The sequence below is a fragment of the Dendroctonus ponderosae genome, unplaced genomic scaffold, assembly GCF_020466585.1.
Source record: "Dendroctonus ponderosae isolate FM_Combo_2020 unplaced genomic scaffold, Dpon_F_20191213v2 Dpon_F_20191213_1, whole genome shotgun sequence".
Taxonomy (NCBI): domain Eukaryota; kingdom Metazoa; phylum Arthropoda; class Insecta; order Coleoptera; family Curculionidae; genus Dendroctonus; species Dendroctonus ponderosae.
Genome location: NW_026017110.1, coordinates 19,726,998 through 19,740,835, shown reverse-complemented (window position 1 = coordinate 19,740,835; position 13,838 = coordinate 19,726,998). Strand labels below are relative to the sequence as shown.

Genomic DNA, 13,838 nt, shown 5'->3' with positions numbered 1-13,838 from the left:
GATGAGGCGACGATTACTCGCCGCGGAGTTTTCTTTGTATCGCGGATGTGTAAAGTGTATCGGTGTCGATGGTGGCCACTTTGAACAATCACTTTAAGTAATTATTTCGAATTTTACTTGTTTTAGTATTTAAAATATATGATTTCTTACATTTTTAGTTTTGTGTGATTAAAATCTAGCGTTGGTTGAATCCATTTATCTCAATAACGGCCGAAATTTCGATATGAAACAAGATTACTTAATTAATGTAGAAATTATTGCTCTTTTTTATTTTCGACTATATTAAATCGATTTTGATTTGAGTGTGATGTTATACTTACAGGGCGAAAAGTTATTACTTTAAATGTCGGCAATAATCGTCGCAATTAGCGCGGAAACACAGATCACATTCATCATCGAAAAAAGCTAAATAGCGTCATAAAATGTTTAAAGTCTATCCCAGATATTTTCAGAATAATGACGAAAAACGAACTAAATTACAACTTTTTAACACCCTGTTGTGGTCCCTTGCGCGAATGGCTAACATTTAACGTTTACGTGATCTTAATAAATCACCATGTATACATGAAACATTTCCGTCATTTCTCTATAGGTGTTGCTGGGGGATTTAGTGAGAACAGAAAAAATAGTAATAACAGTAATTCTCATAAAACACTGATATATTTGCAAAAAACATTATGATCGCACTTTTATGTGTATGTGTAAATCAACAAACGTAACAGATTAATGTAAAGATACTTTCCCTGGAGATCTATTTGCATGTAATAAGCAAAACACTGTGAATTACGTGCGTCTGTTTTGTTTGTGGGAGGTTTGATCGACTCCCTCAGACCTCAAGACAGCAAAACTTAATGCATGTTTGACATTGTTACAAATTTTACGTTTTTCCAAATAAAAATCCAAAAATACGTGGTAACGGTGACATATTTCTCACCGAATATTTGGCTTGAAGCATGGAGTTTAGGCAAGTTTCGCAACGTTTTATTTGGAATGTTTAAATGTGTAACTATACTAAAATACTGCTAAATATCATCGTTGAAATCTTGAAGAGCGAACATCTTCAGTTAGTAAACTCAAAACAAAACATTTTTTAATGGTTTTCCGTACTCTCTAAGTAACCGCTGAAAAAGAATGACGCCAATGAAAGATGCAGGCTTCTGAAGAAAAAATAATCGGCTTTAACTACTGCACTAAAAGAGTAACACTTTAAAGTTTTTAAAAGTGAATACTTAAAATAACCATGTTTTTCACTTTTTGAAAATTACAATACATATAAGATTTAGTGGGTATTCAACAGCAGCAATACATTTTTTAAATATACAGGATGATTCAGAACTGACATTATTTCTCTCAAAGAGTTGCAGGGAAAGTTTTGAAAGATGTGATAAATTTTACAAAAGCTAAATAAATTAGACAATCTGACGCATGCAATGATCGTTTTCTCTACTCGGCTCCATACGTTGTTCTTGTTAAAATAAAAATAGGACGTTTTGGGCGAATTCCTTGCATAAAAAAAACCCAAAACTTTTGTTTCTGATTTAACTACGAATTTCGCATTGATCATTCTTCAGAATATGACAATAATTCAGTAATTATTGTAAAACAGAACGATAAATCGATTGTGGTGTTTTTTCGGCTTTAAAGATAAAACGGTTTCTTCAGATATCTGCCCGAATGTAATTAATTAATGGTATTAGAAACGTATTTAAAAGTTTTTAATTAAACTTCATCGGTCCATGATTATTAAAGTTTCTAATCTCAGATGGGAATATGATTTATGCTTTATGTTATTAGGTTTGTGCTAATATTTAATTAAATATCTCGTGATTGAAAATTAGTTTACTTCACTCTGGAAAGTTGAAAACTGAATTATTCGAAAAGATCACCTCTTAAAAATTATTTCAGACTTTTATAATAAGAAAATAAAAGTCAAACTCATGTTGTCGTGACTTTTTGACTGATATTTATTTGATACTTATTTGCATTATTATGATCTTTTCAAAGACCTGAAGAAATTTGTGTTTAACATTGTCGATGGGTTATTTTTTAATAATGTTCTGTTTCACTATGTTTATGGAGAAAACATTTTAAGTCTAAAAAAAATTTTAAGTCTAAATTTTAAGTACAGAAAAAATTTTCGTTCATATAATTTGTCTGCCAACTAATTCTTCTCTATTTTTAGTTACATAAAGCACAAAATCATGATATTTAATGGTAAATAACAATCGTTTTTATAATTTATCCGGTACAACTAGATTATCGTTTCAAGCTCTAACCTAAAACCTCAACTGCAGAAGAAATACCATCTGAACTAATCAAGTGAATACGGTTTAAATTTCAGGCTCGGATTAATATCGGTTAGAAATGTCTGCAGAATTGAAACTAATATTCAGCCGGTCGTAAATAAAATCAGTTATGGGAAAAGTTAAGTGTAAAAATAGCTGGATATTGAGTAAAGTAAGTTAATAGCCATTTATTTTATAATCCAAGCATTTCCTAATTCACTCTGCTGGATGTATATCGTTTATTTCATAGCATCATGTCTAGGATAAAGTACGATGAAGTAAATAAATAAGAAAACTATAACGTCGGGACTGACTTGCGCAAATTTATTATATGTAAGATGATAAAAACGCAACTAATCAATTTTTCTCGGTTGAAGGCATTAAACGGGTAATAAAAAATAATCCAAAATAGTTAAATGCGATCACTGATCTTCGATCTAGTTTAAAAGTGAATGGTTTCACATGTTCTATAAAAGTTTAGTACTTTTCGCTCTATAAATAGCTAGAAAGTGCATGTTTTATATTTTTGCATAACTTCTTAGTACTACTCAGGATATAAACGACCTTAACTGTTTCTGCCCAAGCAGCTTCAATTGGCTCTCAATTTATGCAAATGCCATAATTTATAGTTGAAGAAAATTTATAACTGTAACATCGAATAGTGTTAATTCTTCGAACATACCAACATAGTTAATAACTGTTGCAAATAACAAGGAATCCAATAATTGGCAATTAGAAAAGGCTTAACCGATATAGGACGGATTTACCTTTAAAGGTTTGGGTACAGCAAATAAAATGCTGCAAAACTGTTGAAAAGTGGAACATTTTGCTAGATTTGTCGTTTTTGTAAGCTCGCTTTTCTGCTTTGCTTTAGATGTTCTGGAGATAATTTTTAATTAATGGAATTTTCAAAACATTTTGGCTTTTTAAAAGCAGGTTGAAGCTTCCATTTATCTACAATGAACAATAGACATATCAATTGGCTTTGGTGTGTAATTTAGGCGCTATATTATTAATATATATTTTTTTAATCATGCATATTTCTTTGTTCAGCTATGGGTACATAACTAAACATTTTTAAACTGTTTCTTTTCTGCAGGAAAAAAGGCTTAATGTGCAAGATTACTTCTGTACTATTTTGTTATTTACACGTTCAATTTCAGTAGGTTAATGTCGGATTCTACTCAATTTAAGTGCATATTGTTTGATGTTGATATTAAGAAAGTATTTTTTTACGGAATTATTTTTTTTTTGACACCGGATTTTGAAAAATAACGTTTGAAAACTTTGTTCTGGGACGAATATAAGGATAAAGTATCTACAAACATGGCTCGAAAATGCTGGAAAAAAAGTGTTAGTCAGACGGTGAGGGTAAAAATAACCCTCCTTCGTTTAAATAGATCTATTCAATTCCAAACTGAATGTGAAACGCAGATATTTTTAAGATTAAAAAAAAATAAAAATATGTTATTGATCAACTTTGATAAGCTGCATCGTTTTGAGTAAGTTTAATTTATTTGATAAACTCTCTGTGCATGACGAAAAATTATTTGATTTGGCTGATTTGGATTCCATAGATTATTTATCCGTTACTTTAGAAGACTGAGAATAAAAGTAGTGGATGTAGAGAGTTTCATTATTTTATCTTTTACAGTTCTTGAGATAATAAATAAAGACCTTTTTGGGCTTCAATAGTTCAACATTTGTGGACCAATTATCGTACATTTTTATTTTCTTTTTTATCTTTCTAAATGGGTGACGTTTTCAAACGTTATTTCTGGACACCGTAGTAAGGATCAGACACTAATGTTTTGTTATCCAACTTGAAACTCATTTATATAACAACATATAAATGCTTTGATCAAACTTATAAAAGTATAAACGGTTCTGCTCAAAAGTTAAAGAGTAATTTACATTACTCTTTTACCTTACTTTACCCTCAATGTTATCTGGAAAAACTGAAACCTAGAATAAATTGTTCATAGACTAGATGAAATATAAACAGAAAATGTTATAATGCTATCTAAAATGGTACTTTGTGGATATTTATTATATTGTTCTGAAGGATCTTTCGAGCAACTGTAATCGTTATTACTGCTAAAAAACGAATACACAAGAAACAACAACAATGCTATGATAATAAGTAGAATTATTTTTCAACGTAGTTTTCACTTGTTTGGAAAATATATTTCATGAGAATTGTGACACTGCTATTAAGTCGAGTACTTCGAATTCAAACAATAAACACATTGGGTGTTCATATTGCACTGTTAAAGCACTTCACTAAAGCGGTTTAGCGTAATTAGGGTTAACAATTCTAAAAAGAAAAGCTTTGGTGAATGTGTGGATTTACCTGCATTGAGCAGATGCATTAATGTTTTTATAGCGAATGTTTATTAGGAATTTTGCATCGTTAGAAGTTTGAGATAATTCGTGAGTGCCTATTTGAACCTCGCGGAAATATCTTCATAATAAGTACATTAATTAAATCTTTTAATGATTATTTAAATATTTGTTTTTTTTTCGAAATGTAGTTAAATCACTAAACTACAAATTTAAAAACGATAAAATAATATTTATATTACATTCGATAGTATACAGGGTGATTTACGTAGACCGTGCATTAGAAGTTTTCCAACTTGCAGTTGTTTTTGAAACTTCAAATTTTGTGTCCGGTCATAACGAGTCGTGCTGAAACCTTTGAATATAAAACTAACCATGTTAAATATTAGATATTATATTCGTTTCCTTCGTGGGTTTCAGTCAAAGTGTGTGTGGCGCAGATCCCCCCTCCATTCGCTCGAGTTGCGAGCTGAGGGCATTTCCGGAGCCTCCCCCGGAATGGGAATCGCGACCCTGTCCCTGCATTTTGAGCGATGTAATGGTGGATGCGCACCAATAAAAAAGAACCCAAGTCCAACGCACAAAATTTAATGGATACCGTTGGGTTTTCCCACGGGACGGGATGCCAGGTACTTCTTTTGGGTGGTCCCCCCCTGCTTGCGCGTGATTCTGCGCGCAATGTAAACTACCAATAATAAAAGCAAACAAAAAAAAAACAAAACAAACAACAAAACAACAACGAACAAACAGAACTGCAACCAACTACAATTAATAATATATAAAATAAACTAAAATTACGGGAGTCTATGGCTCGAGTACCTGTGGCGCGCACAATTGTCCCACGTACGGCGGCGGGCAAATAGTCTGGTCTCCGGGCGCGCACAATAGTCTCGCGGTGGGTTCACCGGTTTCCCGGGGGATCAAGGAGCAAGGATGCTCCGGAAAAAACTGGATTTCCTTGAAATCCAGCACTCAAAAAAAAACAAAATGGCGTGGCGTCGGTAGCCTTCTTTTTGGCGTACCCTAGACTGTCTCCGTACGCGTTTCCTTCGGGACTCGTTCACGTTTATATCGTTTATTTCATAACGTTTCGGCGAAACAACAGCACCATCATCAGATTTAAAATTCATACAAACTCATAATTGGAAAACGTTAGATTCTTTTAGGTCTTTGCTGTCTTGAAACCTCAAATTTAATTTTTAACTTTAAAACAAATTTGAGCTTTCAAGACAACAAAGACCTAAAAGAATCTAATGTGTTCCAATTATGAGTTTGGATGAATTTTAAATCTGATGATGGCGCTGTTGTCTCGCCGAAACGTTATGAAATAAATTATATAAACATTTTTATTTCACACTTTGACTGAAACCCAGGAAGGAAAAGAATATAATAACAATTACACGCAGTCAGGGAAAAACATGTTAAATATATTAGTTAGTTTGGGTTAGTAAGGCCGAAACCATGTAAAATATATTTAGCGTTCTACCTATTGACGAGTTCTACTACCGATGGTCGCGCTGCAAAACGTCAAATTACTCGTTCTCGAGACAGTTGACACTTGTCAGACTTGTTTATGTATTAGAGTTGATGACATTTATAACATAAAACAATACTTTCGATCTGTTTCTGTTTCTTCAAAAGCTTGCAAAAGTTGATTAGAGCAAAACAAAACAAATCACAATCAGATGTAAACACCAATGAGACACCAATGTCAACGAAACAAGTATATCAAAGTAACTACAAGTATAAAAATTACTACTTAACTTGTACCAAGTTATAATTTTAACCACCATGAGGGGTCGGGACTTTTGAACTCGCGAATACAGGCTGTTCGAAAAATATAACCTAACTTTCTTATTTTAAATAATTGCATTTAGCATGGTTGTATTGGCGAGTTTGGATAGCCCTAGTTTTGTTAACTTATCTCTAGTTTTGGATGTATGTCAATTACTTAAGAAAAAAATGCCAATACAGATGTTTACGGAACAAGTTATATTTATGGAACTAAACTGAATTTAAGATCTATATTTGGTAGGTGATTAGCTGATGGCCTAGGCTAACCCCTCAGATAACACTGGGGTACCCATTTTGTAGCATATGAATGACAGCATGCAAGTTTTTAAAACACTGCAAGTTGGAAAACTTCTAATGCACGGGCTACGTAAATCACCCTGTATATCTGAAAATAATCAAAATGTAAATCTTATAACGATCAACAAGTCAACAAGGGTATGCATTTTAAATCTAATTTTGATATTGTTTAAGATAATATATGCATTATTCCTCAGTGGTTCAAATTCGGTATCAATTTGCGAGTTCAACTACCGATTGGGGCACTGCGAAACGACAAATTAATTACTCGAGTGACAGTTGAGAGTTGTCAGACTTGTCTATCTATTGAACTTGGTAAACAAGCGAAAAGTGAGAGTTACAATTGTAACAAAAATGAATGTGAATGAATGAATGAATTGAATGGACGCAAAAAACAAAAATGGAAATCTTGCAAAAGTTGATTAGATCAAAACAATACAAATCACAATTAGATGTAAACACAAATGTCAACAAAACAAGTGTCAAATTACTAGTTAACTTGTAGTTATAATTTTAGCCATCAGGGAGCGTTTGGTCTTTTGAACTCACGAATTGCATGTCTGCTTTTGCTGTTCCCCAACCTCAGAGGCACCCTGTATACCCAAAGAAAATCGATAGTAAATCATCATAATCAAGATATTTACTTAGTACATCATCATGAATGATAACAGTTTCAAAATAATGCGACAAATTTATTTATTTCGGTGTCGGTTCGCGTGAGAGTTAGTTGGCTTTCAATTATTTTTCTAGTTTGGTGTATTAAACTTTTTCTTACGAAATGTACGGATTCGGTTTTCTATCGATGGTGTCTAAAGATGAATACTATTATCGAATTAATAAACCGTTTGAGGCAGATATGAAGAAATCGAACAAAACGAGAGTTGTGCTTATAGGAAATTCGAAAAATAGAGGAAGACGAGTTTCAATGGTTATTGTAAGTATACATTGAAAAGAACTGGTCTTCGATCGGTGACCGATATTAGTTTAAATATCTGAGTTAACTTGATTTAGTTAAAAATATTACTGAGCGCTTCTAATTCGGAGACAGAACCACTCTAGCACTAATACATTTGTTTGCATGTTCATACATTTTGCCCCCTATTTCTGCTATATTCCTTCTCGTAATACTTGGGTAGTCTCCGGCATGGTAATTAATACTAATAAAGGATAAGGGTCAGTCATACTTAGATGCCAGACGACAGAAGGTAATATTCTCAACATAGTGTTCCCATGTATCCTTTCTTCCCACATCAGCTTCAGTTTCCTTATACACACACACACCATTTTCTCTATATTAGAGTAAGTAATATTTACAAACTGCCAACCGCTATACTCTTTACAGTTTCAACTTTTAGTATTTTAGGCTAGTTTTTTTTATTATACACGGTGATGTTGCGTTGAGGATAAAATGAATCAATGTGGGGAACAAAAGTTAGGAATCAAAATTGCTTTTGTATGAATAAATGGAAATCAATATATTCAGGGAGATCTTTTAAATTTATCTTGTTGCTTATTTCTCTTTTGCAATCTTTATGCAATATTAGAAGATTTGGTTATAAGTAGTATTTTTGGGTGCCTTATGAAATTAAATATATATTTATTGTTAATTTGAATTTAAATATCTGTTTCATTTTTTAAAATACAAACAACCATTTTTTTTATTCCTCACATATAAAATATATTTGTTACTCACATTGCAAGTTTCATTTACACAATAGAGCATATTTAAACAAAAAATATGAAAGTCAACTTGCACGCGAAATGTAAGAACTTATTTTTCGCTTGAATATTCTGCTTCTGTGTCATGGAAAGAACATTTTTTAGATAACTAATCTTTTTTTTCAGGATATTTTTAAATGTCGGCAAGTGCGTTTAGTCTGTGGCTGAAAGTTCAAAAGTGTCTTTTCCGTTTTGTTTATACATGTATAGTTCATTTAGTTCTTAACATGAAAATAAGCTTATAAAAGTACATTTCTTGTTGCCCCAAATTTTTCGTGTGTGTGTGTGGTTTTGGTAATTCTCGTATTTACGCCTATTTTGTTTCTTGGCTGAATACTACTTTGGTGAGACAGAATTTCAATGCCTATAGAGAATTTCTGTTGTAACATTTTTTTCGTTCGTTATTATTCCAATGTATTTCTTATTATTCTTTATTTTACCTTTTTGTGTTCCTTCGTCATCAGTTCTTGGCTGAAAATATCCGTAATAAGACCTGTTTCTCCTTCTTTTGAAAAGTTTTTGTGTTACAAGTGGTATGATTTATTAATGGAAACTCAGGTTTGTTTTAATTTTTTTAAGTCGCTCTAAAGAGAACGCCAATGGTTTAAGAGATTTAAATATTTTCTATGATCATGTCCCTGGTTCTTTGAGAATCTACGAAATCGGAATATTTTTTGTATTTTCGTATTATCTTTTAGAACAATGCAAAAGCAACTAATTTTCCTTAATACATTTTATTGGAATATGAACTTTTTTCAAAGAGGGCGCATCGGCTGTTTTTGAAGCAACACCATGTATTTGTTATAGTTTAAATGATAATCTTTACACACTTTGTTACCTCCATATCGTCAAGAATTTTTTTTAAGCACAATAGCTCAACTGTTTTTTAAGGGTTTTTTTTTATGTGAAAAAGTGCTAAGGTTCGACTGGTTAAATTTGGTATGTATGGAAGTTTTAGTTCTTGTACAAACAAAAATACCAAAACGAAAGTTTTTAAAATGCCAACAATATATTTTAAAATCAGGTTTCCAATATTTTCCTCTGTTTCTTGCGAATTTATGCATAATTTATTTGCTTTTCTGAAATAAAACAAACTACGCGGTGATTCAGATATATTTTGTCTGAAATTCGTTTCTTGATATATAGAGCACACTCTAACTAGAAAACGGCTTTTTTGCTTAGCATTAATGAGGGAATTGAAAAAATTTCAAATATGTTCTCTTTGGGAAAGGTAATATTTTCGTAGCTACGTAGCTCAATAATTATATTAAAGCAATAGATTTATCATAAAGTTAAGAAAAACTTATAGGCTGTGGTTTTTCCAACTGGTACCTCCTGCCTCCGAAAAGAGACCTGTAAGGATATTTACTTTAAAGGTTTTGTTCTCATACACTTTACTTTCTGTTTATTTTTCCTTTTGATGTCCGATATACTTATCTTGTTTTCTTGTACACAAGGTGAAGTCATTTTATATTCTTTGAAGGTTCTGGGTATTAATTTCATTTAATTCAAAATCTTCAGTTGCCAGGAATTTAATGGTGGTGTCATTATTTCGTTGCGTTTTATTCAATGTTCTTATAACTATAGACAAAGGTCCGATTTGTTGGTGGTTTTACAGTCGTTTTATTCGTTTACAGGACACTTCACTTCACACAACAGGAGCTGATTGTGATACTTTTTCAAAACTTTGTTAAACTGTGGTTGAATCTATTTACATAATTAGTAAGATCACTACGAGTTAAAATAGCCTCACTTTTGAAGTTGCATCTCCAACGCTTTTCGCCAAATCTTAATTATTGTTTCAGGACGTTACACTTTCTAAGGAGGAAGGCTCTCTAGGTTTTAGCATAATCGGAGGCACTGATCATTCCTGTATACCATTTGGTGGCCAAGAGCCTGGCATATTCATTTCGCATGTAAGAACTTCTTTTGCAGATGAACGTTAAATTATTTTGCTACTGTGATTATTTCGATTAATAGATAGTTCCTGGCGGAACAGCTGCGAATTCTGGCAAACTTCGAGTGGGTGATCGAATTCTGAAAGTGAATGGAGAAGACATCACTAAACAGAGTCACCAAGATGCTGTTATGTCATTGTTGCGACCCTCTGATAGTATTACGTTAACCATTCGGCATGATCCTCTGCCCGAAGGATACCAGGTAGGAGAAAACGAATTTTGGAAAATATTTTACGAGAGTATGAACTATTTTTTTGTATTTTAATGAAGCGATTTCATGTATTTCTTTTCATATCAAGTTGATCATGCAGTATGCAATCGAATGGAATAAAAAACCGAACTCGTTTAGAAAAGTTGTAATACTTTTCAATATAACCGTACTAATATTTTGAGTTGTTGTAGTTTTTTATTGACTAACATTTACTAATTGTTAAAGCATTGACAGCTCGGTTTACTGAATATATTGGAGAGTCTGAAAGGATGATATGGGATTCTTTTTTCAATACACTTCTAAAAAGTATAAATACGTAATAATACATTAATTTAACAGTTCTTAAAGAAAGTATCCTGTTTTGTGTGTGTTCACTCTGTTACGTGATGTGATAGGTAATGTATTACATAAGTTGTTTTTGTTGCAAGCAACTAATGGTTACTTACCTATATACGATGGTAAGTCTTGTAGGTTGTCAGTGTTGTAGTTTCTTTGTTACATTTTTCGTTTGCATTAATAGTTCATGTGTGTGTGTATGTGTGTTGTTATAAAAGTTGTTGCATAGTTCAAAATGTATGCATTCAATAAATATACGGGGTTCTGCAGTAGAGCAGCAAACTGCTAAGATTAGGAACTTGTTTCGAATATTGATACTTTCACTGTATGGCAGAACCTATTTGAGAAACAATGCGGTCATTTCTAGTTTAAACGCGCCTCGTTTAAATTAACAGTAACTTTTTATTCTCATTTCTTTAATAGCTACTTTTCTCAGTTGCTAAAAACGAGGGTTTTTGGCTTTCTCATGGAAAACTCATTTCAATGAGTGAGAAGTGGTAAAAAACGAATTTTTCCAAGAAACGCCGCTTAGAAAAGGTGCTAGTAAAGCAATTATCTTGCTTGTGCTTATCAGTCTGTTACGTTAGTAAGTTTTTGACTTTGAAGGCAAAGGGCGTATAAAATAAAAAGTGATCAACATAACAACTTGCCCTTACATATACAGGGTGGTTCGAAAAAAGTAATGTTCTACTATGCGTTTCATGGCAAAGGAGCATTATTTAACCTCATATTCAACGTCCGAAAATAACCGTGATAAACGACTACCATTAACTCTTTCTTGCACATTTTAATGGCATTAAAATTTAATTTCAAGTATGCAGAATTATAGATTTCTTCAAAACCTTTATAACTTTTTCAAGTACAATTTGTTAATTTTGGAACGTATGTTTTACAGGAAATACGATTGGCAATTATTTTTAATTAAAAAATGTAAAATTATTTTTCGTGTAGTTCTCTTTAAAAATATCATGTAATGTAATTTTTCTTTGCGACTCATACTTACGTATACCTGATTGTATGCTTTATTCCAAGGAAATGAGGAATCTTAACTAAGTTGGGAATAGACACGCTAAATTCTTCAAATCTTAATTTTGAGCGGTTTCGATTTTTAACCGATGATATCTGATTGACTATAGATTCTAATTGCGTATTTTTAGGCGTGTCACCGGCATGTTTACTGTTCCTTGTCCGTTTGTACTATCAACATGCCGATAAAATACAGGGTTTTCAATGTGTTACTTGCAAGCAAAAAAATCAGCCGGCGAGAACTAACAGGTTTGAAACAGCGGTTAGGGGGCTGTAAGTGATACGCCTAAAAACCTGTATTTTGGCAAACTCAAATATGTTTGTTGTAAAAAAGTTTCTACAAAAAAGAATTTATTGAGCACGTCTATTTTTCTCAGGAGTTAGTGATAGAAAAAGAAGATTCCGAAAGGCTGGGCATGCATATCAAAGGAGGTTTGCTGGCGACGCACCGAGGAAATCCCTTGGATCCTTCAGACGAGGGCGTTTTCATATCCAAAATCAATACGGTTGGAGCAGCTCGAAGATGTGGGAAACTGAAGTCAGGTGGGTGAATCGAGTAATTCACTAAGATTTGAAAACTTATTTTGGTGGCACTTTAAGGTATGAGAGTAATTGAGGTCAACGGAAAGTCACTTCTGGGAGCCACACATACGGAAGCCGTTAACGTTCTAAGACAATGTGGAAATACCATCCATCTAATCGTTTGCAAAGGCTACGATAAAGCAGACATTGACAAAGCAGTAGCTGATGGACGTTTGTTAAAACGGGGATCTGTTAGCAGCCGCTCACAAAGCGTTAGTAGTTTAGATGTTCCTGATGAAGAACTACCACCAGTGAGTAATAGAACAATAATAAATACATTCGTTCAACTTACTAACGCATTTTAGAGTCGCAGATTCGTCCGGTTTCTGATACAAGCAGCAAAACATCTTAAATATACAATGTCAAATAGAAATTAAAAATTATTTTTTTCCATGATTGTAAATACTGCCAAGAGTTGGTACACCTGCAACTATTCTTATTTCTTGTTTAACTATTTTATTATCGTATGTCGCATAACATTGCAAACACCCAGTATAATGCTCATTTGGCAAATCATGAAGGGCGAGTGTGTTTTACCTTTAATGCGCCTGCCTTTTAGTACGTTTTTGTGTATGCAACTACTTAATTCATAAAAAAATACTGCTTTATTTAATTCAATTTTCATTACAATTTTTTAAAACCAATAAATGAATAACTGAATTATACCTTTAAATGGATAGTTGATTGCTGACCTTCCTGAAATTACACAAAATGTGGACTCTTGTGTGAATTTTTTCAAACAAAAATAGCATTTTTAGTGAATGGTCAAACAAAACAGTTTAGAACATTGCAGAGTTTATTGTCGACTAATATCAAATGGATACAGGCCTGAATATGAATGAACACTGTTGAGTTGCGTTTTTGAGCTGTTGCCACTCTCTATAACTCATTTATTAAAGTGGATTCAAGTTTTACGAGACCCGAGAGTGAAATTCTAACATCTAAAAAAAAGTCAACATTTTTTATGAGTAATGTTTTACAACTTTGGCCAAACAACTAAAAAACAGAGTCACCACATTTTTTAGCTCATGATTTAAGTAACAATTTCGTTTCGCCTTTTTGCGTGACAATTGGAAAATTAAGTTGAGGGTACATAATTTGAGCCTTGAAGAAGCCCCAGTAAAGGTCGAAACGTCGGGGAATGAATAAATAGTGACGTTTTCATCATTGTCCCACACCTGCTACCTTCAACTTAATTTAAGTAACGCTTCCCCAGCGCAACGGAACTGAGTTACTGCGCCGGTTCGTTGAGTTGGCGCACCAAGCCATTTGCGTAGCACTGCGCCA

General features: G+C 32.9%; 1 protein-coding gene across 8 annotated transcripts in view; it reads left to right on the top strand.

The window, feature by feature from the left end:
* LOC109544119 (protein lap4) overlaps positions 1-13,838 on the top strand; it is a 107,492-nt gene that overhangs the window by 75,349 nt on the left and 18,305 nt on the right. For all 8 annotated transcript variants that reach the window (XM_048666860.1, XM_048666845.1, XM_048666858.1 and 5 more), the window contains 4 exons: positions 10,244-10,354; positions 10,419-10,598; positions 12,347-12,512; positions 12,570-12,802. In XM_048666860.1, the coding sequence (XP_048522817.1) occupies positions 10,244-10,354; positions 10,419-10,598; positions 12,347-12,512; positions 12,570-12,802 (690 nt within the window). The remainder of the gene's footprint in view (positions 1-10,243; positions 10,355-10,418; positions 10,599-12,346; positions 12,513-12,569; positions 12,803-13,838) is intronic.